This window comes from Astatotilapia calliptera, chromosome 14, assembly GCF_900246225.1.
Source record: "Astatotilapia calliptera chromosome 14, fAstCal1.2, whole genome shotgun sequence".
In the NCBI taxonomy this organism is placed as follows: Eukaryota; Metazoa; Chordata; class Actinopteri; order Cichliformes; family Cichlidae; genus Astatotilapia; species Astatotilapia calliptera.
Window position 1 is genome coordinate 22,219,482 of NC_039315.1, and position 26,001 is coordinate 22,245,482.

The 26,001-nt window shown below is 39.2% G+C and overlaps 2 protein-coding genes across 2 annotated transcripts; one reads left to right on the forward strand and one right to left on the reverse strand.

Annotated features, from left to right (window-relative positions):
- Positions 1–3,670: 3,670 nt before the first annotated feature.
- On the reverse strand, positions 3,671–7,459 carry LOC113036536 (uncharacterized). The gene is made up of 9 exons (XM_026192944.1): positions 7,336–7,459; positions 6,029–6,358; positions 5,755–5,853; positions 5,581–5,652; positions 4,932–5,030; positions 4,628–4,813; positions 4,483–4,530; positions 4,325–4,387; positions 3,671–4,214 (listed from the first exon to the last, which is right to left on the reverse strand). The coding sequence occupies exons 1-9, from the start codon at positions 7,406–7,408 to the stop codon at positions 4,174–4,176; spliced, it is 1,011 nt and encodes a 336-aa protein (XP_026048729.1). The 5' UTR covers positions 7,409–7,459; the 3' UTR covers positions 3,671–4,173.
- Positions 7,460–9,239: 1,780 nt separating this feature from the next.
- LOC113036389 (nuclear mitotic apparatus protein 1-like) lies at positions 9,240–24,342 on the forward strand. Its single transcript, XM_026192721.1, is given in 25 exon segments — positions 9,240–9,448; positions 9,709–9,791; positions 9,903–9,988; positions 10,294–10,367; positions 11,001–11,089; positions 11,177–11,251; positions 11,371–11,464; positions 11,581–11,740; positions 11,925–12,064; positions 12,245–12,356; positions 12,882–12,999; positions 13,349–13,489; positions 13,771–13,884; positions 14,906–16,255; positions 16,258–19,305; positions 19,502–19,711; positions 19,845–20,035; positions 20,668–20,805; positions 21,184–21,283; positions 21,712–21,910; positions 22,430–22,566; positions 23,009–23,302; positions 23,444–23,545; positions 23,630–23,947; positions 24,139–24,342. Coding segments are annotated over 24 exon segments (7,353 nt in total). The 5' UTR covers positions 9,240–9,448; positions 9,709–9,752; the 3' UTR covers positions 24,163–24,342.
- The last annotated feature ends 1,659 nt before the right edge of the window (positions 24,343–26,001 follow it).

The window sequence follows — 26,001 nt, forward strand, 5'->3', positions numbered from 1 at the left end:
GTCTGTATCAATGGTGTCAAACCAACATAACTTTTTAAAGTTTTTTCGAAGTTGTTTTTTTTCCCCGTTTTTTTTTTTATGTTGGTTTTGCGCTTCATTTTTTTTTTTTTTTTTTTTTTTTGTGCTATGCGAGGTATGTAGTTTGGACTCTTGCTTTATTTGTGTTCTGGTTACCATTTGTTGTTTAGGGATTTTGAATGCTTGTGAATACGATTAAGTGTCTCATCTTAAACCCTTAAATTCTAAATTTGAAGCTCTTGAGTGGGATCCATGTTTATGATTTTTGAGGTCGATTCCTGTTGTACTTTGAAAGATGTTATCTCTGGTATCTTGCTGTGACTTTTACTTCCTGCCCACCTCCCTCACTCACTCTCTCTCTCTCCATGAGCAGCACTTGATCCATTATAAAAAAAAAACATGCTTGTTTGTTTAAACCCATGCACAAATGTGAAGATTTGCAATTTTAATTGAATTTGAATGGATATTTTCAAATTGTACTTTTTCATTTGCTTCCACATGACGTCAGCTGTTAGCGAATGTAGTTCATTAGAGATCGATTCTAGTACAATTTGAATGAGTCAAACAGATTTACAGAACAAAAGCTGACACTGTTTTGTAGTTGCATAAACAGCCATTTGTTTGCAGTAGATCTATATTTATATCAGATCTATATCCGACACTGAAAAATGTTAATGTGCTAGCTGACATAGGGCGACATCTACTGGTCTTTTATCATAACTACTCGTAACAACAACACTGCTGTTCACACAACATCTGCATCTGCTCCTTGCGTGCATCTGAACAGACAACCTGTTGACCACAGCTGGACTGACCATGGGGCATACAGGGCATATATCGGTTTGGATATCTGGTGAGAGGGAAATATGAAGATGAAAACGGGAGATGTCCTTACTGAATGAGAGCTGAACAGGTGATGGAGAAACAGGTTTACCTTTTAGGTGACGAATGAGTTGAAGGGAAGTTACGAACCGTTTCTGACAGTTGCTGACAGCTGGTAACTGTACTGGGACGGGTCTAAAGGTTTGCCTTGGGTCAGGTAGGGCATTAACAGGGAAAGGGGGGCACAAAGAAATAGTTCTTTCTTATTCTCATTTAGAATGTCTAGCTTTTAATAAATAATTATCAGAATCTTACAATCAAAGTGGTCATCTGATGCAAAATATATAGAAATCATACATATATACCAACAGGACAGTGTACACCACTGTCACAAAAGCGTTTTTGTTCATTTAAAGGCTTTATGGCTTTTCCTATATTACCTAGTACGCTGGTTTTTAGTCAAAATGCCCAGGCTGATTTTTTGTCGCAGTCCAGCCCTGCTGCTGACACAAACAACCCAAAGTGACAATAAAGCTGTGCAGTGACTGGAGGATTATAGAATTAAATATGTGATCAAATATTATAAGGAAAACGTCTTTTGGGAGCCAAGGTACAATTTAATATCCATTACAAATTGTACAGTTCTTGGTTGATTTGATTGTCATATAGTGATCCAGGAGGTCTTCCTGATTTATGCACTCCCCCAAAACAAAGAAAAACAATCTTTTGTTCACAGTGTTACATGTTAATGTGTGGGATCAGTGTTATTTTTAGATTTATAAGACAAAAGATGAACAGTTTAAAAGTCGATTTCCCACTACTGCAAGGCTGCAGGCTCCCTGGCCCCTTAGAGATCTCTACATTTCAGTAGAAATGCACCTGTAGGAGAAAAGGTACTGTAGCAAAGCTCAGCGATAAAATGATACAAATTCTCTACAAATTCTCTTTAACATACCAGGTTTTCAGCTGTTGGGGATTTCACAAAAGAGAAAAGTCTAACCACAAACCACTTGTGAATGGAGGATTATCCTAGTTCTGTATTGGAAACTTGCAGCATAACTGTTTTGTGGCTGTCACTAGCAGCAGTTTCCATCTTTGTTGGCCATCTGAGTCCTCAGTCGGTGTAGCCCAGCTGTCCTCCGGCAGCAGAACAAAGTCCCTGTCCTCACGTTTGACTACAAACAGCTCCACATACACGGGCTGGCCACGCTCAGCTACTATTGGATGGTAAAAATGGGAATAGAAAGACCTATATGAGAAATCTGCAGATAAACATGTCTGAGTAAGACCCACCACATTTTAATCATATTAACAAATACAAAAAATATTTTTTAAAACAAAAATAGGAATGAAACTTTGACTTTTGGCAATTCTCAGTTCAGTTCTTGTTCCTTTGCTCCTCAGTTTAAGTGGGCGCTCTGACTTTTTTTTTGCTGAACCCTGATGCCTAGTTGAGTCATTTGAGTTAGTGCAAAGCTGCACTGCACAGTGAGACAAAAGGAAAAGGAAACTAGAATGAGTGACAACTATCTTTAAAAAAAAGTGTGAAGTGTGTCATCGTCCACTGTGCAGTACTTAATTTACATGCAATAACTCACACTGTAAATATATAACATTATTTATATTCTAAAGGCTGATGGTTACCATAGACTGAGTGCCACAGTCACTGAACAGAAAGATGAAAGTGATGGCATCAGCTCATCTTTTCTTGGGTTTACAGTTGGGATTTTGGCCAGAATGAATCCAGACTGTATCCAGATTCAGAGGGAGCATTCTTGCATGCTTGTGTATGGTAATGTTGAAGCCATCTTTGCTGCAGAGAAACTGCTTTGATGACACTTCTGTGGAAAACATGCTTGAATTATTTGATAAACAGAAACTAAAATATATTGTGATATATCTGTGCATTACCTTTCATCTTCCTTTCACAGATTAGAGGCAAAGACTCAACACTTTTCTGACTCAACTCTGCCACTGCTGGCACGTGCTTCAATGAAAATGGTTATATTTGTGTTATATTTGTGTTCAGTTAAAGAAAAGTTTTGAAAATAAAAGTCCTTTTAGAAGAATACACAATGGGTTTATCTTACTTTTCTTTCTCACAAAACATCCCCAGGATGCAACTGTTAAGATAACCAAGCTGTTACTTTCTTGCAGGAAGTAGTGGCGCTGCTTTGCTATAGCAGTGACTTGGTAATATCCGCTGTGGTCATCTGAGTGTGAATCAATAGAAATAGAAGCACAGACACAACAAACATTTCAAAGCTCCACGCACTTTGAAAGCTACATACCTGTACATATATTGACAGCGCATGACTTACCGTAAACGTAAATGGCCATTAAAAAGATCTGTGAATTTAATCTTTGATATATAGAGAGACATGAGCTCCTCACAGCAAATCAAAGTGGCCTTTTTGATTTTCACAGTGTTTCGAAATAGTTTGAAACAGCCAGGGTTTCACATTTCAGAATAGGCAGTGAAAAGAAAGTAAATGTCACCAGAATAAACTTGGTCTTCACTCGTGGTTGCTGAGTCTGAGTGCGAGGGCGCCGCTGGTTGTTGTTAGCTTTAATTGCCACCTCTCCCACCAGGAGGGTAAAAGCAACCCAGCAGATCAGAAAGTGATCTGCAAACTGATGCAGCCAGTAGACAGTGAGGTGTCTGCCCACACAACATGAGCATCGTGTGGTCACCCTCTGGTGTTATCAGTTTTTCAAGATGGGTTTCTCCCCAACTTGTTAAAGTTACAGTCACTGCGTGCGTGTGTGTGGGGGGGCGGGGGATTTTGTTTCTAAGAAAAAACATCTTGAATTTTTCTCTTTAAAATAATAGAAAGGCAATAAAACAGTTTTTATTTTTTAGAAAGTCTTATTTCAATGTCATACACACAGGCTCAATACAACAATCTGTAAGTTTAAACAGCACACATCTCTACAGTCACACAACTCTGTACATAGTGGTAAACATATCAATAGAAGACATTTTTAGTATATTCATCATGCAATCAGTTTATATGTGAAGACACTGATGAACTTTATTCTAACAGCATTCAAGAGAATAGTGGAATGCAGCGCACTTACAGTACAAACAAATACAAAAGACATGGATCACCTTAAAGGAGTAAAATAGAAAAGAATTCGTAGCCCTCATTCTCAAATGAGATTTAAACTCCTTCATTCGTGCCCTTCATTCTCTACAGCTGGCTGAGCTGTTCGGTGCTCATGTTGTAAATCGGGTTTTTGTATTCACAGTCTGAGAGGGAAAGAGTGGAAAATCGGGAGAGCAGTTCAGTGCACAGTATTATTCCATCTCTAACATGCCCACAGATGAAGTCAGCACTCACTGTCTTTGTTTTTCTTCTTCTCGCGGCCTGCTGGTAAAGAAACAGGTGAGGAAAGAACAGAAGTCAGTGTTTTGTGCTTATTCTCCAACAGTGACAAATAATTCTGATCATTTGGAGAAAACTCAGCGAACACTAACTACCTCTCTTTTGATTCTCCGCCTGCTTCGACTTGACGTGTTGCTTGCGGAGATCATGTTGGTTTACTGTGAAATAAAATGGATGAGTCAAAATCAGACAGAACTGAAATGATGATAGCATCATTATAAAAATAAAAGATGACTAGAATTGCTCATTCTACCGTAATAATGCTGACTGAAACTTGGTGGCCGTAATCTGCTGAAAAGCTCTAATGGGGTAAGAGAAGATGGTTACTTCACACTGTTACAATTTAGAAGTCACCAACAATGCAAACTGCAGTAAGCATATTGACTTTTTCTAAGCACCTAAATGAAATCTATGTTTGGTTCTCTGACTTTCCACCCTTTCAAAGCGAAACTGATCCAAATTTGGATAAATTCCACCGCTGCTTTGACCAGACTGTTGAGGCTGGGTCCTGTCCAGATACTGCACAGCTCCGTGTGGATTACTTCTGGTGGGGTCAGCACTGGTTGGGAACTGGTCATCATTTTCTATTGTTTGAGAACATTATATACTGAACTTTTTTTTTTCATTTTTCAGTTGATATACAATGACTTCAAAATGTTTGTTTAATAGTGAGGAAGAGAAGAAAAAGATGAGTAAACTCACCATAAACAAGATCATGAGTGTAGGGTCTTACTGCCTGTGGTACATGTACATGCACACCTACTGGTATGTTGATTGTTGTCACGGGTGGGGCACTGGGACCTGCAGTGAAACATTAGCAGAGTAACTGAAAGAGCTCTTCTGTTTGGTTCTGCTAAACATGAAGACAGCTTCACAAACAAAAAAGGGATGAATTAAATATGCAATTAACTGTCAAAGAGTGAATAAATGGTTGAAATAGCACCTTTAAAGTACGTTGGTTAACAATTGACCTAACAGTTACTTAATGATATTGATTAAAAACATCAAATTATTTTGTAAAAGTATAAATGAACAGCTGAAAGGTAGTACACAGTCTATGATTTGATAGATAAAGACATGTTTTGTAGTTTTACCTCTGTATAGTGTGTTATGTATATTGTTGATATTATAATGCAAATTCACATGAACATTAAACATAATGGATAGCCATGAAAGTGATACTTGTATATGTATTTTATGCATCTGTCATACAATTTTAAACAGTAAGAAAGTAGTTAAATGATTTTAAAGCAAACGTTATTCTCTGTGAATACAAATTTCAAATGTCTTCTAGTTTACATCGAACAAATGAACATTACTGGAGTGACACAGAGTTGAAATTGTTGCTTACCCGGAGCAGCTGCACTACTGGGAATGACCGTACTCTTCTCTACTTTGCTGTTGCTTTTGTTGTTACAGATATCTACATCAGAATCAAAAAGTGAGTTCAATATACAATGAGCCTCCTAAACAATCACTAAAACACTCAGCTTTGACTTTAAATTTCAGACAGAACAATTCTCACCTTTGCATTTTTTGTAAGTGTAGTAGCCACCAGTACCCAGCAGAAATAGAGCAGTCACACCAGCACAGATGTATATCACCAGCCATGGGATTTTTGTACCTGCATGAAGAGTTGCGGTTTAACAAGATCTATATCACAGGAAACAGAAACTTATTTATTTGTCCTTTTCGTGTGTGCTGGGTCTTGACATTTGTCATCCAAGGACAGAAGAAACAGTACAGGCCGCTGCTTAATATTGAATAAACTTAAAATCTACAAGTAAAAATCCACTTACCTATTTCATCCAGCACCACTAGAACACATTTTCCCTCCTCCTGTATACAGTGGTAAAATCCTATGTCAGCCTTTTCAAGATCATCAATTCTGATAGAGTAGTTCCCCTCTGAGCCCTGGTTTGGAAAGACTTTCACTCGGCCATTTCTGGGGTCCAGGAATGTAACGTGCCCTTTTGATGAGAGATTGAGCAATTGCCCTGAGCCACTGTAGTTCCACGTCACCCATTTGAACTTGCTTGTTTGAATGTTGCATGGTAGAAGCACAGATGAACCAAGTGGAACCTTCAGTCTGTGCTCTTCACCGATTTCTCCTAAATGTTCACAGGAGTCTTCATCATAAAGGGAAAAATGAAACAAAATAGAAAGTTTAGGTCACTCCCTTAAAGGATGTGGATTGTGACAAAGACTAATAATGTATAAGTGATAACCTTAATCATGCTTTTTAAAACCATTAACAATCTTATATGGCCCACCCACAAACAGGTAAAAAATGACCCTGTGTTACTATATCAAGGAGAAAAAGATCTTTTATGCAAATGTTAAAATAAAGTTAAAAATCAAGCAGATATACTCTTTAAAATGCAGATAAACAACAGTTTAGTTAAGTTTAAGCCAAAGTTGAACATTTCCTTTGTGTTTTCTTCAGGTGTTATGAGTGATCTTAAGATCACTTCATCTTTAGAAAAGAGGTTGCTGGTAGACTTTAGATCGCTGAAAGTTTACCTTGTTTCGTTTTCAGAATAGTTTTAATAATATTTAATAATATTATTATTTTGTGAATTTGCTCTGCAAATACCTTTGCATGACATAGAGTTCACCTTTTCTGCAATAAACACAAGTTGCCATGTGTCACTGTCAGAAAAAAACACATTGTCCCACCTCCGCACTGAGGTCTGGTTGGAATCCCTCACTGGTCATTCAGACCAAGTTTATTATTTAATTTAACTCTGTAGATGTCTCTTTTTTAAAAAAATCCAATGTCATGTCCCAGTTTTGCAACTGGTTTTAACCAGCTTGCTCTAAGATAGTTTATAGAAGATTTTACCCTAACATGATAGTTAAGTGATAGTATAACGGTCTAAATACATTAAGTGTACTTTTCATTGGCCAGATTCTGAGCTCTTCACTCAGTAGAGTCAAATATTTACAAAAAGAAAAGAAAAAGAAAAAAAAGAGAGAATTGGAAGAAAACCTGACAGACTTATGTAGACATATATTTTCTAAACATTACATTAAAACTGGTTATTATTTTTTTTACATTTTTAACATTATATTTTAAGATTTCTTAAAAAAACAAAAAACTTACCATTTGAAGAAACACAAGTGAAGCACAGGGCAAAAAGGAGAGTCCACCTGGCAACGTGCATCTTCATCACCATCTTGTACAGTGTGAGCAGCACCCTGACGATGATATATTAACCTGTTCAAGCATCACGGAACAAAACCACAAGACCACCAGTTTCACTTCTTTGAAGAAATTCTTTATATTAACTGCAGCCAGATTAACGCAATCATTATTTTAACTGAGCAGCAGTCATGAAAAAAACCCCAAATGAAACCAAATGACTAAAAAAAATATCTTTCAAACAGTGATAATGTACTTTTGACAGACAGCAGAAAGGACCTGATGCAAAAGTCTGCTTCAGACCACTTCCTGTGGAAATGATGTTGATGTTTCCGGAGTACGAGACACAAAGAAAGATAAATATATGAAGTGATCATTGTCATGTGCAATGTCACATGCAGGTTTTCTTTTAATCAACATAAGATCCGAGTGTTGTGTTTTAAGTGAATTGGTTAATCAAAATTTCAGTTACTCAGCAATAGACAAAGACTCTGAGATGGGCCATGCTGTACATCAGATTTAAATTTTCATATAAAAGTTCTAATAGAATTGTTTAAATGTACATTAATACTTGGTGTGGTTTGGTAAACTGTAAGTAAATAAAGGTCACTGCCTCTGTCACTCAAATCCACGCCTCTGCAGTGTTTTGTCATGGTTTAAGGTTTCACAAGGTTGGGAAAGTTTCCAAGTCAGTCAAGGTTCAGTGCCACCTCAATTCTAATTTTGCTGATTCTGTTTTGAGAATTCATGGGTTAGGATTATATTTAAATATGTCTAAGGTGTTTTTCTGTCACTGTGTGGTATGAAATATCAGTCTATATGAATTTAAAGAGCTGGCAAACAACAGATTCACAATTCCAAAATAAAGGGACTTCATCTATCAGGTCATAGGTTAACCAGCTGAAGCCATGTGTGTTTCCTTTAGCTGTCACTGGCAGCTGTCCTTAGTTTTTGACTGAAATAAGTCCCACAGGAGTCCGACCTTAACATAAAAACAGTCACTTTCATCACAGGAAAAGTTGGATTTCAGGCCCTTTTATCAAACATTTGAACTTCTTTGGTACCTCTGGACATCATACCAAAAGATATAAAAATATATAATAGCTAATAGATTAAAAAATAAAATAAAATGTCAAACGGTGTAGTTTAAAACCATAAGTAACTAAATAGTATAGTATATAGCTATAGTGCTGAGAAATGTGTTTTTTCACCTCCCACTGGCTGTTTACTGTAAAAGCTTGTGCCGAATCTCTCATTTAAAGAAAATGTCATGTGAACATTGTCATCATAGTTTAGCCTGCCACCTGCAGGCTCTCAGCTATTCTACAAGTCATAATTTGTCTACAAAATGGAGAATGTAATTAATTCAAGACATAAAAGTTGGGCCAGTACTCCAGTATCTAATTAAATTTCTGCCAGGTAGCATTTAAGTATTTCTGTAGTTCCACCCAGAACTAGCAAAGTGTACCCAATAAAGTGTCCACTGAGTGTATATATTTATTTTCTATTCCATCCATTGTAAGGATCTATGTTTCACTGGGTTTTCCACGTTTAAACAATAGTGACCCAAAACAAAAGTCATCAATTCGTTTTGACAGCTGCGCTTGTAGTCCTTCCTCGGAAGATTGTAGTTTCACCTTGGCAAACGTCATCAACATGAGACGCCGAACGAACGCCGCAGTTCTCTTACGCCCTTACAAATTCTCCTTCGCCGTTTTCCGTAACTCATATCACTTGACATGGAGGTCAAATAAAGTGTTTAAAAATGAGATAGGATGTAATTTATTTATTTAACTTTTCCGCAGTGCCTGTGTTGCCCGGACATGATCGAGCACAACTTCCGCTTTGTAAACCAATCAACTTTGCCTATTTTTCAGACGCGAGTATATGTGTAAACGGATTGGCTGGTTCAATTTTCTTCGTCTCTTTTTGAATTTGGTGGTAGTTCACATGGGACTGTTTATTTTCTACCAGTAACTCTATGTTCTGTAGACAGGCAGGCGTATCTTCAGACACTAATAAGTTACACTATAGACTACTGCTGTACAAGTGGCAAGAATTGCTAACCTTTAAGGTGAGTCACGATTTTTACTACCGTTCGACTTAATAGACGTTACTGAACCCTTTGGCAGCTCTATTTCGCACGCAACAGTAGGTCGGCAGCTGGTGTTTTAAAACATTATGGTCAAAATAACTTTGCTGAAACATAGTGTAGATATTATTGTCAGGTACTTGTTAAGTAGTAGTAGTAGTTAAAAAAAATGTCGTGCAACAATGTTAATCGGTGCTAATTGGATAGCTTGCAAGTATTTAACATAGCTTTTTGTTTTATAGTTTCCTGAGTGCAAATCCCTTTTTTGAATAAAGGGTCAGCCAAGATGGAGATGAACTTGGCTGTAAAGTCTTTACTTTCCTGGGTAAGTTGAGTTATGTTAGTGGACATTACGGTGAAATGATTGCACTAATGTTTAAAGTTTTAATCACCCTTTTTTGTTTTGTTTTTTTCTCTCCAAACTATAATTTTATAGGTGAACAGTTTAAAACTCTGTGACTCAGAGCTGACCATCGATGACTTGCAGGACGGAGTGATCTTACTTAGACTTGTTTATATGCTGTAAGTATGCTGGCAATGCGGTGTAATGTTTAGCCTGTGTAAACAGGGAGTGTCAGCGACTGACAGGGTGTTAAACGTGTTGGTTGTTTGCTTTTTGGAAAATATAGAGCTCCTACTTCCTTGCACCTCTCATCCGAGAAGCTTCCGAGAAGCTTCTCGGATGAGAGGTGAAACGTCTTCAAGTAACTTAAGAAGTCCAGACGCTTTTCTTTGCAAGCTCCTTTGACTACGATGACCTGGATGACTGAGAACCTTCACAGACATTTATTTTATTATATTTTTCTTCTTTTTCTTTGTCATTTTAGGAAAAAGCAGCCCATCCCCTGTCTAAATGATGCAAATGAGGATCGGTTCAGAGTCATTGCAGAGTTTCTAGAAAGTGAGTTTCTTTCTGGAGAGACTTCTTAAAAGAGTGTCTTTTTGTACGAGTGTGATATTAATACAAGATATATGTAATAAAGGCTCCAGCTGGTGAATCACAGCACTTTAGCTTATTGAGGCTTATGTTGTTCCAAACCAATGACTGAAGTACATATGATCAAAGGGGATTTCATGGTCTGATTGGGCTTAAACGGCTTTGTATTTCAGAAAGTGTTAATGTAGGAACTTGGAGCTCATCCTTACTTTAAACACATTGTTTTCTCTCCCTTAAATAACAGATATTTTGCACCTTTGGACACACCCTGCATTCCTGGGTGGGATCCAGATTGTGTCCTGGTAGATGGACTGCTACTTATTTAACACTTTTCTACTGTTACAGGGCGTGTTTTAGCCTACAAGCCAAATTCACTCATTCATATAACACACATTAACTCTAGTGGATAAGTGTTAGTTTGGGGTTTAGTGTCTTGCACAAGGACGCTTCAGTATGTGAGCAACTGACCTTCATGTTTAAAGATCATTGGCTTTTCTTCCTGAGCCTCACTGTAAAACTTCCTCACTGGTACCATTTTTATTATAATGGGAGATAAATATATTACTGACCTGAGCATGTGTGTGTTTTGTTGTTTAGGGGACTGCAGATTTAATGCAAGCAAGAGCTCTTCTCTGCGTTGGGACCACATTAGAGATGGCATCAGCCTAACAGCTGAAATTTCAAAGGTAAAAAACTTCCTCTTTGTTTTTCATTTTTCTTTTCAAAGGCCCAAAGAAAACACTTATCATACTTTTTTATTGCAACATCACTAGGTGCTTTTGTTGCTTGTATACCATGATATGATGAATGACCACTGCACTCTGAACATGTTGGACTGCGATGTGGAGGTAAGCTGGGAGCTGCTGGTGTATTGTGGTCACACTTATACATCTCATCTCATTTCTCATGAGTTGCTTGGTGCTATTATTTTAATTCTGTGTGTATTTATTTATTCCCACTCTGCTAGCGGGAACTAGCACACCTAACTAGTTCCTTTGTGATGGAGAGTGAGGGTTGTGTTTATTTGAGCGAGGAACTTGACGCTCATCTGAGAGGAAAACGTAAGTCGCAAATATGTCACTTTTGTTTTTCCCCTCCGAGGTAGACTGTAATAAGAAGTTTTTATCAAAACAAACTAACTAATTGGTTTGACTCTATTGTGCAATATTTGTCTCAGATTTGACTTTCTCTCAAGAAATATTTGAGCAATCAGCAGCCACCTCTGGTACCAACATGTCAAGCATCTCTTCCTTCTTGGGTGATGAGTCTCCTTTCTTCCACCGAACCAGTAGAATTAAATTTGTGGACATAGAAACTGTGGCTTCTTCTTCAGTCAGGTACCAGATATGACTTAAATATTTTCAGGTTATGTTGCAATATTCATTTTTATTCAGTTTTATGGATTATGTTAATCCAATCTTCCTTGTATTACATTATCTTATAATATACATGATGAAAATCCACAGGTTGTCATCATTTCGTTGAAAATCTTTACCTTTCTGATCTGCTTAATTCACACAGCAGTTCTCCTCTGGAGGATGTAATGAACACACCGAAATTTCAGCTGAGGAAAATGCAGCGACAGATGATCAAGGAGCGAGACTACCGAGATAGTTTGGAGAGGGAGCTGGCCAGCAAGATTGCGCTCATTGAACAAAGAGGTACTATCTGTTGAATGTATGGTTTGCATTTTGATAGACTTGAGAAATGGCAAAATTCTTGTTAAAGCACCACTCATATTTGTCTAAGATTGTCTGCATTTTCATTTAAGCTTTTTATACTTGTCATGTTTTCAGTAGACTTTGCTTCGTGCTTTGGTTTTCTTTCTCTCTCTTTCCCAGAGTCTCGCATTAACCAGTTGCAGTACCGCCTGGATAAACTAAAGGAAGAACAAGGTGATCAGGAGCATGTTACCAAAGAACAAATTAATGAGCTTGAGATCAAGAACGATGAGTAAGTACCCAAGAACAGTGATTTATGAACCTATAACTAGGGATGGGAATTGATGAGATTTTCACAATTCCGATTCCTTTTTCGGTTCTGTTTAACAACTTGATTCTTTATCGATTCTTGTTTTTAAAAAAGAAGAACACACAGGTCGATTAGCTTATAACTTTGTTTTATATCTTCTCTTTGAACAAGATAGAAATTTAGGAGTAACATGGCCTTACAAACCCAACAGTGAGATCTTAAGAGATTCACAGCCTAGGCTTCCAGTTAATTGAAACAGTGGGAACTGGTTCTCAACAAGAACCGGGTTTCGATTCCCATCCCTACCTATAAAATCATCATTTTAATATCACAACCATAACATCTCATTTCTATCCACAAAAGTTACACAATATTTTGTCATCATGTTGCCTAGCAACCCCCTAACAACAGACTAAATTCTGTACAACAGACTAATAGTCTGTACTTCAAGACCTTTGTACAGAAGTGTTTTAAAGTAAATTTTTTATTTATTTATTTATTTTCCAGCTTACAAAAGCGTCTTAATGAGATGCTGAAGCAAAATAAAGACCTCAAGACAAACACTTCACTCATGGAGCGCAAAGTGGATGAGCTTGCAGATGAAAATGGTGTGCTTTCTTCTCAGGTAATAACATGCAAAATATTCTGGGTTTTTTTTTTTTTTTTTTTTTTGTTTGTTTGTTTTTAAGTTGTTGGTTGTTTTTGTTTTTTTTTGTTTTTTCTTGAGGGTCTCTTAATTACACTAAAGATCTAATGAACGTGTCTGCTGTTACGGCTTCCAAACCTTTTGAGGCAAATCTGTGATAGTGAATTCTCACTCATGACAGGATTCAGTAAAGGTCATGTGCATTTCATGTTTCTGGAGAGTGTTTCACTAGTAGAAACCTTTTAAAGTATTGAGGAGTTTTTTGTGTCAGTTTTGAGATCAAAACATGGATTTGAAAAACCTTTTTAATTTTTAAAAATTTTCTCAGGTGAGAGCTGTGTGCTCACAGCTTGCCGCCTTTGAGACAGAAGTTGGTAGACTGACGGAAAGTCAAGCGTCCGCTCAGGAGGAGTGGAGAAACAAAAGAAACAATCTACAGTCTGAGCTCAACCAAGCAACTGCTCAAAAGGTATAGATTCACAAGAGATATTGTTTAACATGCATTCCTGTGTCATTCAGAGAAATCTGAATGCAAAAAGGACAATGAATAGGAAACATCATGTCTGTTGAAGACTCAGAAGAAAAGCACATTTAAATGCTCATGTCTGCCTATTTTATTATAAATAAAGAAGAGTAGTTATATTAGTTTTGTGTTGACTGTAAGTAATCTTATTTCTCCATTGCTCTCATTAAATGTTGGGTTTTATACAAATTAATTTACTGTAAGCTGCTCCCTTTCTCATTTCTCAGGAACTCCTTACAGAACAAATTCAAATCCTTCAAGGAAAGATTTCCTGTTTGGAGGATGAAATAAGCAAGGCCAGTAAGGATGAAGTTGGGGAAAATATGGGACCCATAGTAGAGGTAATTATATGTAAAAGCTAACAATTTTAAAAGCAAACTTAATTGAAAATATAAAAAATTTTATAAAATATTATGGTAAGCGATAAACATCTTGAATTGTTTATTTTCAGTTAGGGCTGCTCGATTATGGCAAAAATGATAATCACGATTATTTTCACTGAAATTGAGATCTCGATTATTTGACGATATTTTTTTAACAATAACAATGTGTTGAATAATGACTTTAAAGATTGTCAAAAAATAATATAAAATAGTGGTCAAAATACTGATAACAGTGCAAATGTTTGCAATATAAAAAATAAATGAAAAATGTAAACCTCTATGTTTAGTGAACTTTGCAGTGTTGCTCTGTGGTGCAGCTACGACACTGTAGCAAAGTTTACACACTGTGTCTACTTGATCCACGTCTGACTCCGCCAATCCATAATGTTTCCACACCACTGAAGTTTTTTACCTCTCTTTTCAACCAACGGCAGTCACTCTCCTCTCCAAATAACTTCTGCTGAGCTTTCCGAGCATCCCTCGGGTCCTCTTAATCAGCGGTCCCTGAACCGGTACCGGTCCGAGTCGTTTGGTACCGGGCCGCGAGAGTTGAGGCTCAGGTGTGAAATGTATAGTTTTCAGGGTTTTTATCGTTTTTCAGCATTATTTTGTTATCATTTTTATCATTTACTCGGTTTTCCTTGGTCTTTTCACGTGTGGTATGAATAAATTTTCTTTTTTTCGGTACTGGTACTAGTTTTATTTTGTTGTATTTATACGCGACACCTTAAAGGCCGGTCCATGAAAATATTGTCGGGCATAAACCGGTCCGTGGCGCAAAAAAGGTTGTGGACCGCTGCTCTGACACGTGTTCGAAATGCAGAGAGGTGTGCTCAGTCATTTTTAATGATCGTTGAAAGCCCAGATCGTAATCGTGATTAAAATTCGATTAATTGAGCAGCCCTATTTTCAGTTTAAGTTTGGAAATTTTATTTTCTACTTCATTGATTATAATTGTTGGTTCTTCTTAAATTGCCAGAGAGAAATGTTGGAGACTGAAATCAGGGGTTTGAAGAATGAGCTAGAGACTACACATTTCTCCCTGAAAAAGGCTGAGCTGGAGATTCATGCTAAAACTCAGCAACTGGAGGAATGCCACCAAGAAATTAAGGAGATACATGAGCAGAGGGGAGTTCTTCAAGAAGAGATCAGAGTCCTTAAGCTTCAGCTTGAGCAGGTTGAGGAGCAAAAAAATGAGCAGACAGACAGGCTACAACAGCATATTGCTGCTTGTGAACAAGAAATTAAAAAACTACAGGAAATTAAGCAAGCAAAGGAAGATCTTCTTCATCAGACTGAAGAAAAGGTGAACGATCTTGAGACAAAGTTAGCTGCTGCTACTTCTCTGTTGGCTGTTAAAGAGCAACAAATTAACAGTCTCAAAGATGAAGTTGACATTCTTACACATGAAACTAACAAAAACAAAGATGAAATTCAAGCCAAAGAAGAAGAGCTTGCCAAGTTACTTCTTGAGAAGTCTAATGTGCAAGAAACTCTCAGTGACAAAATCCAGATCTTAACAGCTCAAGTGGAAGACCTTAGTTCATCTCTCAAACAGGCGGAGCAGGAAATTCACATGAAGCAAGACTTGCTAGATAAAACCACACAAGAGAATGTCCAACAAATAGAGCTACTTCAACAACAAAGTGCTGAACATATGGAAGCACTCGAGAAGCAGAAGACAGCATCTCGAGAAGAAATCAAGAGGCTAAATGCAGATATTCATGCTAAGGAAGAACAGATGGCTCTGCTAGAGACTGAGGCCTCTACATGCTCTGAATTGTTGCAGCAAGAGCTTGATGATCTGAACAACCAAATAAAGAGCATGACCCATTCTCTTGAGATGGCCAAGGAGCACGCTCAAGCCAGAGAAGCTGTAATGGCCAAACAGCAAGAGGAAAGCACTTTGCAGATTGAAGAGCTTAGGAAGCAAATTTCAGTTCTTGAAGCAGAAGTGAATCGACTGAAGCAGGAAATCCAGACTAAAGAGGCTGAGGTAGATGAGATGAAGACCAACAACTACATGGAGTCAGAGGCTCTACAGAATGAGATCCAAAGTCTTCAGGGTCAAGTGCAGTGTTTGAATGAATCACTGAAGACTGCAACAGAGCAGGCTCAGGTTAAAGAAAACCTGCTGAAACAGAAGGAATTTGAGTTTTCTCAGAAAAAGGACTCTCTACAAAACATGATGATGACCTCAGAAGAAGAGGTAAAGCGGCTGAGAGAGCAGGTCGAGGCCAAAGAAGAACAACTGGTCACACTTAGAAAAGAGGGCTCAATCCACTCTGACATGCTAGAACAAGAGATCGAAACTCTGAAAATCCAACGTGAATGACTATGAGAGAGTCTCTCACAAAGGCAGAGGACGAGTTTCAAAAGCAGCTAGTTGCACTTGAAAAACAGGAGCAGGAGAGCGTCGTCCAGAAAGAGCTGTTGCAGCGACAACTGTTTGCCTCTGAGGAAGAGATGAAGCGAATGAAAAATGAGGTCCAGGCAAAAGAGGAACAGATGGCTCAGCTAGAGACTGAGGCCTCTACACGCTCTGAATTGTTGCAGCAAGAGCTTGATGATCTGAACAACCAAATAAAGAGCATGACCCATTCTCTTGAGATGGCCAAGGAGCACGCTCAAGCCAGAGAAGCTGTAATGGCCAAACAGCAAGAGGAAAGCACTTTGCAGATTGAAGAGCTTAGGAAGCAAATTTCAGTTCTTGAAGCAGAAGTGAATCGACTGAAGCAGGAAATCCAGACTAAAGAGGCTGAGGTAGATGAGATGAAGACCAACAACTACATGGAGTCAGAGGCTCTACAGAATGAGATCCAAAGTCTTCAGGGTCAAGTGCAGTGTTTGAATGAATCACTGAAGACTGCAACAGAGCAGGCTCAGGTTAAAGAAAACCTGCTGAAACAGAAGGAATTTGAGTTTTCTCAGAAAAAGGACTCTCTACAAAATATGGTGATTACCTCAGAAGATGAGGTAAAGCGGCTGAGAGAGCAGGTCGAGGCCAAAGAAGAACAACTGGTCACACTTAGAAAAGAGGGCTCAATCCACTCTGACATGCTAGAACAAGAGATCGAAACTCTGAAAAACCAAGTATGTGACACGAGAGAGTCTCTCACAAAGGCAGAGGAGAAGTTTCAAGAGCAGCTAGTTGTGCTTGAAAAACAGGAGCAGGAGAGCGTCGTCCAGAAAGAGCTGTTGCAGCGACAACTGTTTGCCTCTGAGGAAGAGATGAAGCGAATGAAAAATGAGGTCCAGGCAAAAGAGGAACAGATGGCTCTGCTAGAGACTGAGGCCTCTACACGCTCTGAATTGTTGCAGCAAGAGCTTGATGATCTGAACAACCAAATAAAGAGCATGACCCATTCTCTTGAGATGGCCAAGGAGCACGCTCAAGCCAGAGAAGCTGTAATGGCCAAACAGCAAGAGGAAAGCACTTTGCAGAGTGAAGAGCTTGGGAAACACATTTCAGTTCTTGAGGCAGAAGTAAATAGAATGAAGCAGGAAATCCAGACTAAAGAGGCTGAGGTAGATGAGATGAAGACCAACAACTACATGGAGTCAGAGGCTCTACAGAATGAGATCCAAAGTCTTCAGGGTCAAGTGCAGTGTTTGAATGAATCACTGAAGACTGCAACAGAGCAGGCTCAGGTTAAAGAAAACCTGCTGAAACAGAAGGAATTTGAGTTTTCTCAGAAAAAGGACTCTCTACAAAATATGGTGATTACCTCAGAAGATGAGGTAAAGCGGCTGAGAGAGCAGGTCGAGGCCAAAGAAGAACAACTGGTCACACTTAGAAAAGAGGGCTCAATCCACTCTGACATGCTAGAACAAGAGATCGAAACTCTAAAATCCAACGTGAATACTATGAGAGAGTCTCTCACAAAGGCAGAGGACGAGTTTCAAAAGCAGCTAGTTGCACTTGAAAAACAGGAGCAGGAGAGCGTCGTCCAGAAAGAGCTGTTGCAGCGACAACTGTTTGCCTCTGAGGAAGAGATGAAGCGAATGAAAAATGAGGTCCAGGCAAAAGAGGAACAGATGGCTCTGCTAGAGACTGAGGCCTCTACACGCTCTGAATTGTTACAGCAAGAGCTTGATGATCTGAACAACCAAATAAAGAGCATGACCCATTCTCTTGAGATGGCCAAGGAGCACGCTCAAGCCAGAGAAGCTGTAATGGCCAAACAGCAAGAGGAAAGCACTTTGCAGATTGAAGAGCTTAGGAAGCAAATTTCAGTTCTTGAAGCAGAAGTGAATCGACTGAAGCAGGAAATCCAGACTAAAGAGGCTGAGGTAGATGAGATGAAGACCAACAACTACATGGAGTCAGAGGCTCTACAGAATGAGATCCAAAGTCTTCAGGGTCAAGTGCAGTGTTTGAATGAATCACTGAAGACTGCAACAGAGCAGGCTCAGGTTAAAGAAAACCTGCTGAAACAGAAGGAATTTGAGTTTTCTCAGGAAAAGGACTCTCTACAAAATATGGTGATGACCTCAGAAGATGAGGTAAAGCGGCTGAGAGAGCAGGTCGAGGCCAAAGAAGAACAACTGGTCACACTTAGAAAAGAGGGCTCAATCCACTCTGACATGCTAGAACAAGAGATCGAAACTCTGAAAAACCAAGTATGTGACATGAGAGAGTCTCTCACAAAGGCAGAGGAGAAGGTTAAAGTCCTTCAGGCAGAGTTGTCAGTTGTCAAGACACTTGGAGCTGATAAAGACCAAAGTATAAACACACTCAGAGAGGAGGTCACTGCTCAAGCTAACGTGATACAAAAAACAAAAGCTGAAGCTGAAGCTAGTGAGAAACTTGTGGCTGAGATACAACAGGAGAGCTCCAAACAGACCTATGTTCTCCAAAATGAGATCCAGGATTTGAAGGAGGAGGTGGAAAGGCTTCTGGCCAAAGAGCAGAAATTAGTTGAAACTCAGCAAGAGTCTGCTCAGCAAATAAACCTCCTTCAGCAACAGCTTGCATCCGCAGCTGCAGAGTTGACACAACATGAAGCAACACAAGTTACTAACATCAGGTTGAAAGAGACTGTGCAGGAGATGCAGGTTACCACACTCAAAGAGAAGGATACTCTTGTCCAAGAAAAACAGGTGCTTTTGGTTAGAATACTCCAGGCAGAAAAAGATCACGAAGCCATAGTTTTTGAGAAGGAAAGACTTCTCCAAGCCAACCTGGCCCTAAAGAGGGAGAATGTAGCCTCACGGAAGCTTGAGTCTGTACTGCAGCAAGAGCTGGAAATACTGAAAATGGAGAATGAGAAATTGCTGAAAGAGCAAGAGAAAGCAGAAGAAATTGAGCTAATCAAGAGAGATCTGCAGGAACAGCTTGCCACTAAATCAGAGGCTGCTGAACACTACAAGGCTCAGGTTGGTGTGACCAGAAACTGTTACAAAATATATTTTACTGCTTGTGACTGAACATCTGTTTGGATTTGTTTGAGAATGTAATCATTTTTATTTCTGCTTATCTCTTAATATAATTGTTTTGTTCATGAGAATTTTTTTGTGTGTGAGATAAATGATCTGGACTAGAAAATTAAGATACGTGTTTTGAATACCACAGATGGAGAAGGCTGCAAATCATTACAACAGCAAGAAGCAGCTTCTCCAGAAAAGCCAAGAAGAAGTGGATGCTCTCAAGCTTTCTCTTGAAGCTAAAGAGCATGAAATGCACACTATGATAATGGAAAAGAAAGTACTTCAGCTTGATTTGGACAAGGCTCAAGCCAATGAGAAGACACTTTCACACAGGGTGGCCAGCTTGGAGGCACAGGTTAGTATTGCAGTTTAAAGCATGACGATTGAACACAATAAGCAGAAACATAGAAGAAATTAAAACCACACCTGAATTTTATTTTATTTTTTTAGCATTTTAACCCGTTCTGTCACAATTTCTTTACTTTCAGCTTGCCTGTGCTGACCAGAATTTAAGAGTACAGAATAAGATTCATGCCAATGGAGGCAGTGCAACAAGCTCGTGTTTCTTTGAGGTGCCTTACTCAAACTCGGGGGTTTGCACTAGAGCACAGGTGAAGAGAGCTATGAGCTCAGATAGCCTGGACCAGAGCAGTATGGAAGACTCTCTAAACTCCACAAGGTTAGTGTTGGGTTAAGGTTTCTCAGAATCTTTTTATAGGACTTGTTCACCAAACAGACGGGAAAATAAATTAAACGCACAGAACAAAGTTAAAAGATTGGTGTTCTAAAGAAGAGGAGATGCAAAATCTTTTAAAAGCTGTGACTTGAGTAACAGATAACTGAAGCCCACCTTGTACAGGATGGCTCCAGCTGAAGTCAGTGTGTTCTTGGACTAAAATGCATTACATGACTCACACGATGATGCAGTAATGCATTACAAATGGAAAACAATCCAAATGGGATGACAAATTGATATTCATGTTTCAGGGGCTGTGGCCCATAAATTCTGACATGCCTCCACTCTGTGTTCCTACACGCATCCTCAAACTTCATTTCAATCCCAACGACACACCTGTGATGTTTCATGACTACTGTAGTACTGACAAAACACAATATGTCCCACTAGACACACAAACACCTGCCAGAATTCTGAATATCACCTTTGTGGTAGTTCTCCCAAAAACAACTGTATACATGCAGACACTCACTGTGTGGAAGGTGAAAGTGTTATATTGGATTTGGAAAGATTTAGTGGGGGTAGTGATTAATGCACATTGTTTTCTTTCTTTTTTTTAAAACAAACTTTTTCAGAAAACTCTCAGCGCCCGATGAATCCAGCACACCACTTGTTCGCAGTTCAGAACGCTTGGCAGCCAAACGCCGGGGTCTAAAGGCCGAGTCACTGGAAACTTTGTACTTTACTCCTATAAACACCAGACAAGTCAAGAGGTGCTTTTGTGGTCATACTCCTTACGCATTTTTAGCTCTAGATTGGTTGTGATCTTACCAAGACGTGTTTTATTATCAAGACAAAATTTAAAAATTAGCAGTGATTATATCTTGTCCCCTAATATTGTGCGATTACGAAACACTTTGCAACTCTTTACTCCTTTAAGGAGTGAGTACTTTATTTCCTGGTTACTGTAGTAAAATAATTTATTATTCAGACCCTTTAACATTTGTTCTTAAATGTAATTTTAATGTATAAAACTGAATAGGACACAATTGTACAGATAATTGTGTCTAAATTGTATTTCATGTATTAGAAACAATACTGATTTAATTGCTTTCAAAATCTTTCATTTTCAAATTCCTTTTCTTTCTCAGGACCGGTGCAGAGGAAATTATGGATTCAACCCAAAAAAATCCAACTTCATCAGTCAAACGCCGCAGAACCACACAGGTTATAAACATCACTATGACCAAGGTGGAGGAAACTCACACACGCTTACTGCATGTTCACAATAATACACACTGATAAAATTGGTTCATTTTTAATATTCTCTGTATTTTTTTTAAATTACAGGTGTTTCAACTTCACTATTTATGTAATTTAGTCACTATGCTGATGAAGGTTTACTAGTATTATTGTTATTGTTTCATTTAACCAGTTTCTAAAATTTCTCTGATGCCTTTCTCTAACAAGGAATCACTGTCTCAAGTTTTAACTATCATACTAAAAGATTAGTTGACTAATAGATCTTTGTGTACATCACTTGCTTGTTGGCAGCACATAATAATTCACCGCAGCACCTTAACAATACATTTAAGTGGTCCAACGTTTCCCCTTCTAAATATCCCAAAACTTCCATCCGAGTATTACTGTAGTTGTGACTGTTGATTTCTGATCTGTAGAAGACCCCGGGCTGCGGTGAAGCTGATGAGACCTCCTACAGCCTGGCTTCAGCTCGCTCCCAGCCAAACCTCGCTAATGCAAACTCTGCCCGGCCCGTGTCTATGGAGCTGTTTGACACTCCCGCCAGAAGGACCAGCTCTGCCAGCGACCAACTCATTGGGCTTCCAGGGTACAGACGGAGCACCATCCATGTACAGCGTGAGTAAAAGGATCAGTTTTCCCTCCTGAAAGGAAAGAGCTGCAGAATCGTGATGGAACTTCATTTAAGTTTTAAATCGTAATTCTAATAAGCTTTCAGAGAGAAACAGCATTATTTATAATGCAGTTATAACATTATTAAATTACTGTATAGTTGGAGCAACTCAGGCTGCTTGATTATGGAAGAAATATAATTGCAGTTATTACAATTGTAAAGATTATTTAATTAAAATTATTTCAACTAACCACCTCCCTTTACTAGTTATAATTCACTTTTTATATAACTAAATTTATATAAGTATGTAACTTGTATTTGTGAGTGATTTCAAGCTAAATTTCTGTTACTGATGTGGCCCACCTGCAGTACCTTTGTGGCCCATAAGGGGACGCTGGCCCACACTTTGGGAATCACTGTTTTTGATGGAAGCTGAAATTGGAGCTGCACGTTCATAGTAACAACTGTAAAACCTGAGATTTGTGTGTATGTGTAACTGTTTTGCGTCATCTGTTTCTTTTCAGCCACCAGTACCTTCTGCGTTGGAGCAGAAAACGAGCCTGATGGTGGACCTGAAGACTGGCAGAGGATTGCGGAGCTCCAGTCCAGGAACAAGGCCTGTCTGCCTCACCTAAAAAGCAGCTACCCTGTTGAGTCTGAGGTGATAAGAAAAGAACTTGGATGCCAAATTTCTCAAATAGTGTGTTGGGTGGCTGTAGCTCAGGTGGCAGAGCAGGTCAGCTACTAATCAGAGGGTCGGTGGTTCGATCCCAGGCTGCCTCCTGGCTGCATGGCTGCATCCAAATATCCTTGGGCAAGATACTAACTCCATGTTTGCCTACTGGTGGTGGTCAGAGGGCCCGGTGGCGCCAGTGTCTGGCAGCCTCGCCTCTGTCAGTGCGTCCCAGGGCAGCTGTGGCTACAACGTAGCTTGCCATCGCCAGTGTGTGAATGTGTGTGTGTGGGTGAATGACTGAATGTAGTGTAAAGCACTTTGGGGTCCTTAGGGACTGAGTAAAGCACTATACAAATGCAGGCCATTTACCATTTGTTCCTAATTAAACGTCTGTATACTGAATGCACTAAAATCTTTCTTCTTCTAGACTGGAAGGAGCGGTCCATTGGTTTTTACAGACGAAGAGCTGCGTACAGGTGACCCGTCAGACACAATCCGCCGAGCATCCATGGTTCCAAGCCAGCTGCGGGATTCCCTCATCTCACATCGACAGTCACTCATGTTGGGGCAGGTGGGTGCTGCTGCCGGCACTCGCTCCGACCGTCTGTCCTTGATGCCAGGCCAGCTACCCTCAAGGACCGCCAGCTCCTATCAGCTGAGGAGCCCAAAAGGCACAAAGCAGCCTTCATCCACATTGTCCCTACACCAAACTTCACCTGAGGTTGGTTGAACCATGAACAGGAAACTGTGGTATACTATTACTGGTGGATAGTATATTGTATAGTTATTGAATAGTCATCCAAAATAAGTAGAAAAATGTTTAAATTGTAACTTTATGTTTGCTTTTTATCTCAACCTGAAGAAAAAGATGAAAGCCAGCTGCTTCCCTCGTCCACTCACCCCGAAAAACAGGAGCGTGAGCAGTGGTCCTTCGAGCTCTACTCTTCGTGCTGCCCTCAGCCCAGTGAGTGTAATTTTAGCTCACACAAAATTGTGACAAAACTTTGTTTTTGAGCGCTTTGCTAAGTTTCACTTGCATTACTCTCAGGCTGAGCGGAGGCAGTCAATGATGTTTACCATCGAAAACACCCCTAAAAGCAATAACTACCTGAAGAAACATCTGAACAAGCTGCGCAGCTCTGCACGTAAATCCCCAGGCGACAGCTTGAAGAAGTCGCCTGCTCAGACGAGCGCACGCAAGCACCAGGAAAAAATGCCATCGGGGAGTTCACGTGGTGGTGTGAGACAAGCTGGGAGAACTGGAAACTTTAAATCACCTCAAGTGGTAACGAAAGGATCGAGGAAATCTCCCCAAGCTGCCAGCAGATCTGCAAAGTCTCCTGGATTGACAGCCAGCGCTCGCAAGGTAAACATCTGACACTTCAGTGGTTTATGAAAGGACAACAGCACAGGGTGTGGTTTTTATTTCTGACATGTGCAACAACATTTTATTGTATTCAGATGTTATTAAATCTTGTTTTGTAGCAGTGTTGCTGAAATGCATTTTCCTGAGTTTTGGTTTAATCTTTGTCTTTTTCTTTTCTTTCAAACTTACAGATGATGCGAAGGATGAAAGTCTGATGACTGGTCAAGCCCCCCACATCCGTTCACCCACAAATAGTTCATCGGGACTTTGTTTTTAACAGTTCATCATTCTTTTTCCATGTTTGTTTTGCTTCTTAATCTTTGTATTATATGCACATGTTTCTCAGTTAATCGATTTTAAATGGTATTTCAGGAAATGGATTTTTTTTTTTTTTTACCTGCAATTGTATTTTGATTTTTTGTAAATAAATTTCTGAATGATTTGAGAGTTCAGGCTCTTCATTTCACTGGTGGTGCCATAAATGGCCAGAACAGAAGCCTAAATTGTTTTGTTTTTTTACTGATTATGGGATTTTACTGAGCCATGTAATGAAAGTAACTTTTCTTTCTACAGATCATATTTTACATGTGAGGGCCGTGATGCCGACAACAGGTTTAGTTTGTTAACCCCAAACACAGGAAGCGTTTCTGTTCCAGAAACAGAGCTAACTTTAACAGTTACTCCGGCAAATAAATCAAATATCACATTTAAATTTAAATGTGGGTTTAAAATCAAAACTATGCTCTCTGTTGACTGTTTGCCTAACTGCAACACAAGTGTACAAACTCAGTAAAAACCAAGCAGAGTATTACTAAAGGAGGGAAGCATTTGTACATTAAAAAAGAAACGTTAAGTGCAGATCCATATATGTCTCAACTGATGTTTTAACAAAACCTTTTGAAGGAAATTTCCATCCCGGGTTTCCTCCGTGGCGTGAGCGATAAGCAGTTTTGTCCTTTCCTTATAAGACTCCTAATTATTCAAAGTAACACTCAAGTATGCCGTTCAGCGGGTTAGTTACAGCGCCGGGAGCAGTTAGGAGAACAAAGTGACACAGACTGTTCAGATTGCTCTCCCACAATCAACTCAAAGGTTTATTAAGTACACAACAGCTTATATAGAGGAAAAAGGTTCGTGTGTCAGCAGGTTCTCAGTTCAAACCGGTACAGACCAAATAAGGAAACGTCTTCCTGCCTTGTGAGCAAAGAAGTATCCTTTGTGTAGTTTATCTCTTCAGTTACAATTTATGATCATCCCAGCAAAATACACTCCTAGACATAGAATACAGAGTTCTTTCATTAGTGAATTCCGAAACAAACCACCTGGCTTTTTAACAAGCTCTTTTCTAAAAGATAAGGAAGGGAGGATGGGAGTAAGGAAGTGGTCTCGTCTCTGTGGTATTTTCGACCTTGGGGTACCAGCCTGTGATTCTTACACATCAATTCTTGGGTCAGAGAGAAAGAGAAAAACAACTATTAAATGGGCCTTATTGAGTAACAGTTTTCCTGTATAATATCACAATAAAACAATATCCTGTAAATGCTACCATGGTATCAAAATATCACAACACCTTTTTAGTACAAATAGCACACAGATTACTGCTGCTGGATCCTAAGAGTCACAGCAACAACAGACTGTAATGTCTGCTGAGGTCTCAGCAACAAGAACTAAACAGCCCTGACTCATGTCTGCACTTTAAGACAAAAACATAGTCTGCAGGTTAGAAATGAATCACAAATCAAACAATTTGGCCCAAGTTCAGACCAAGAAGACACCTTTTGGTACACGACTGTTCATGTTGCACAGCAGCGATCAGAGCTCTGTTGTTGTAAAGGAACCACTTGTGATATTGTAAAAGGCACCGTATGTATATGATGTACTGACTTTATTAAACAGATCAGAGGACAAATCATGGCTTGGCAAACAGTTTTTCATCAAAGATGCTGTGGACAGCACCCTGCAGCACGTCTGTCCTCTGACTTATACTTGCTCTGACTCTGGAGGAGCTGATCAGCACTAACTCATCAGGAAGCTGTATGGATATCCATGGTACT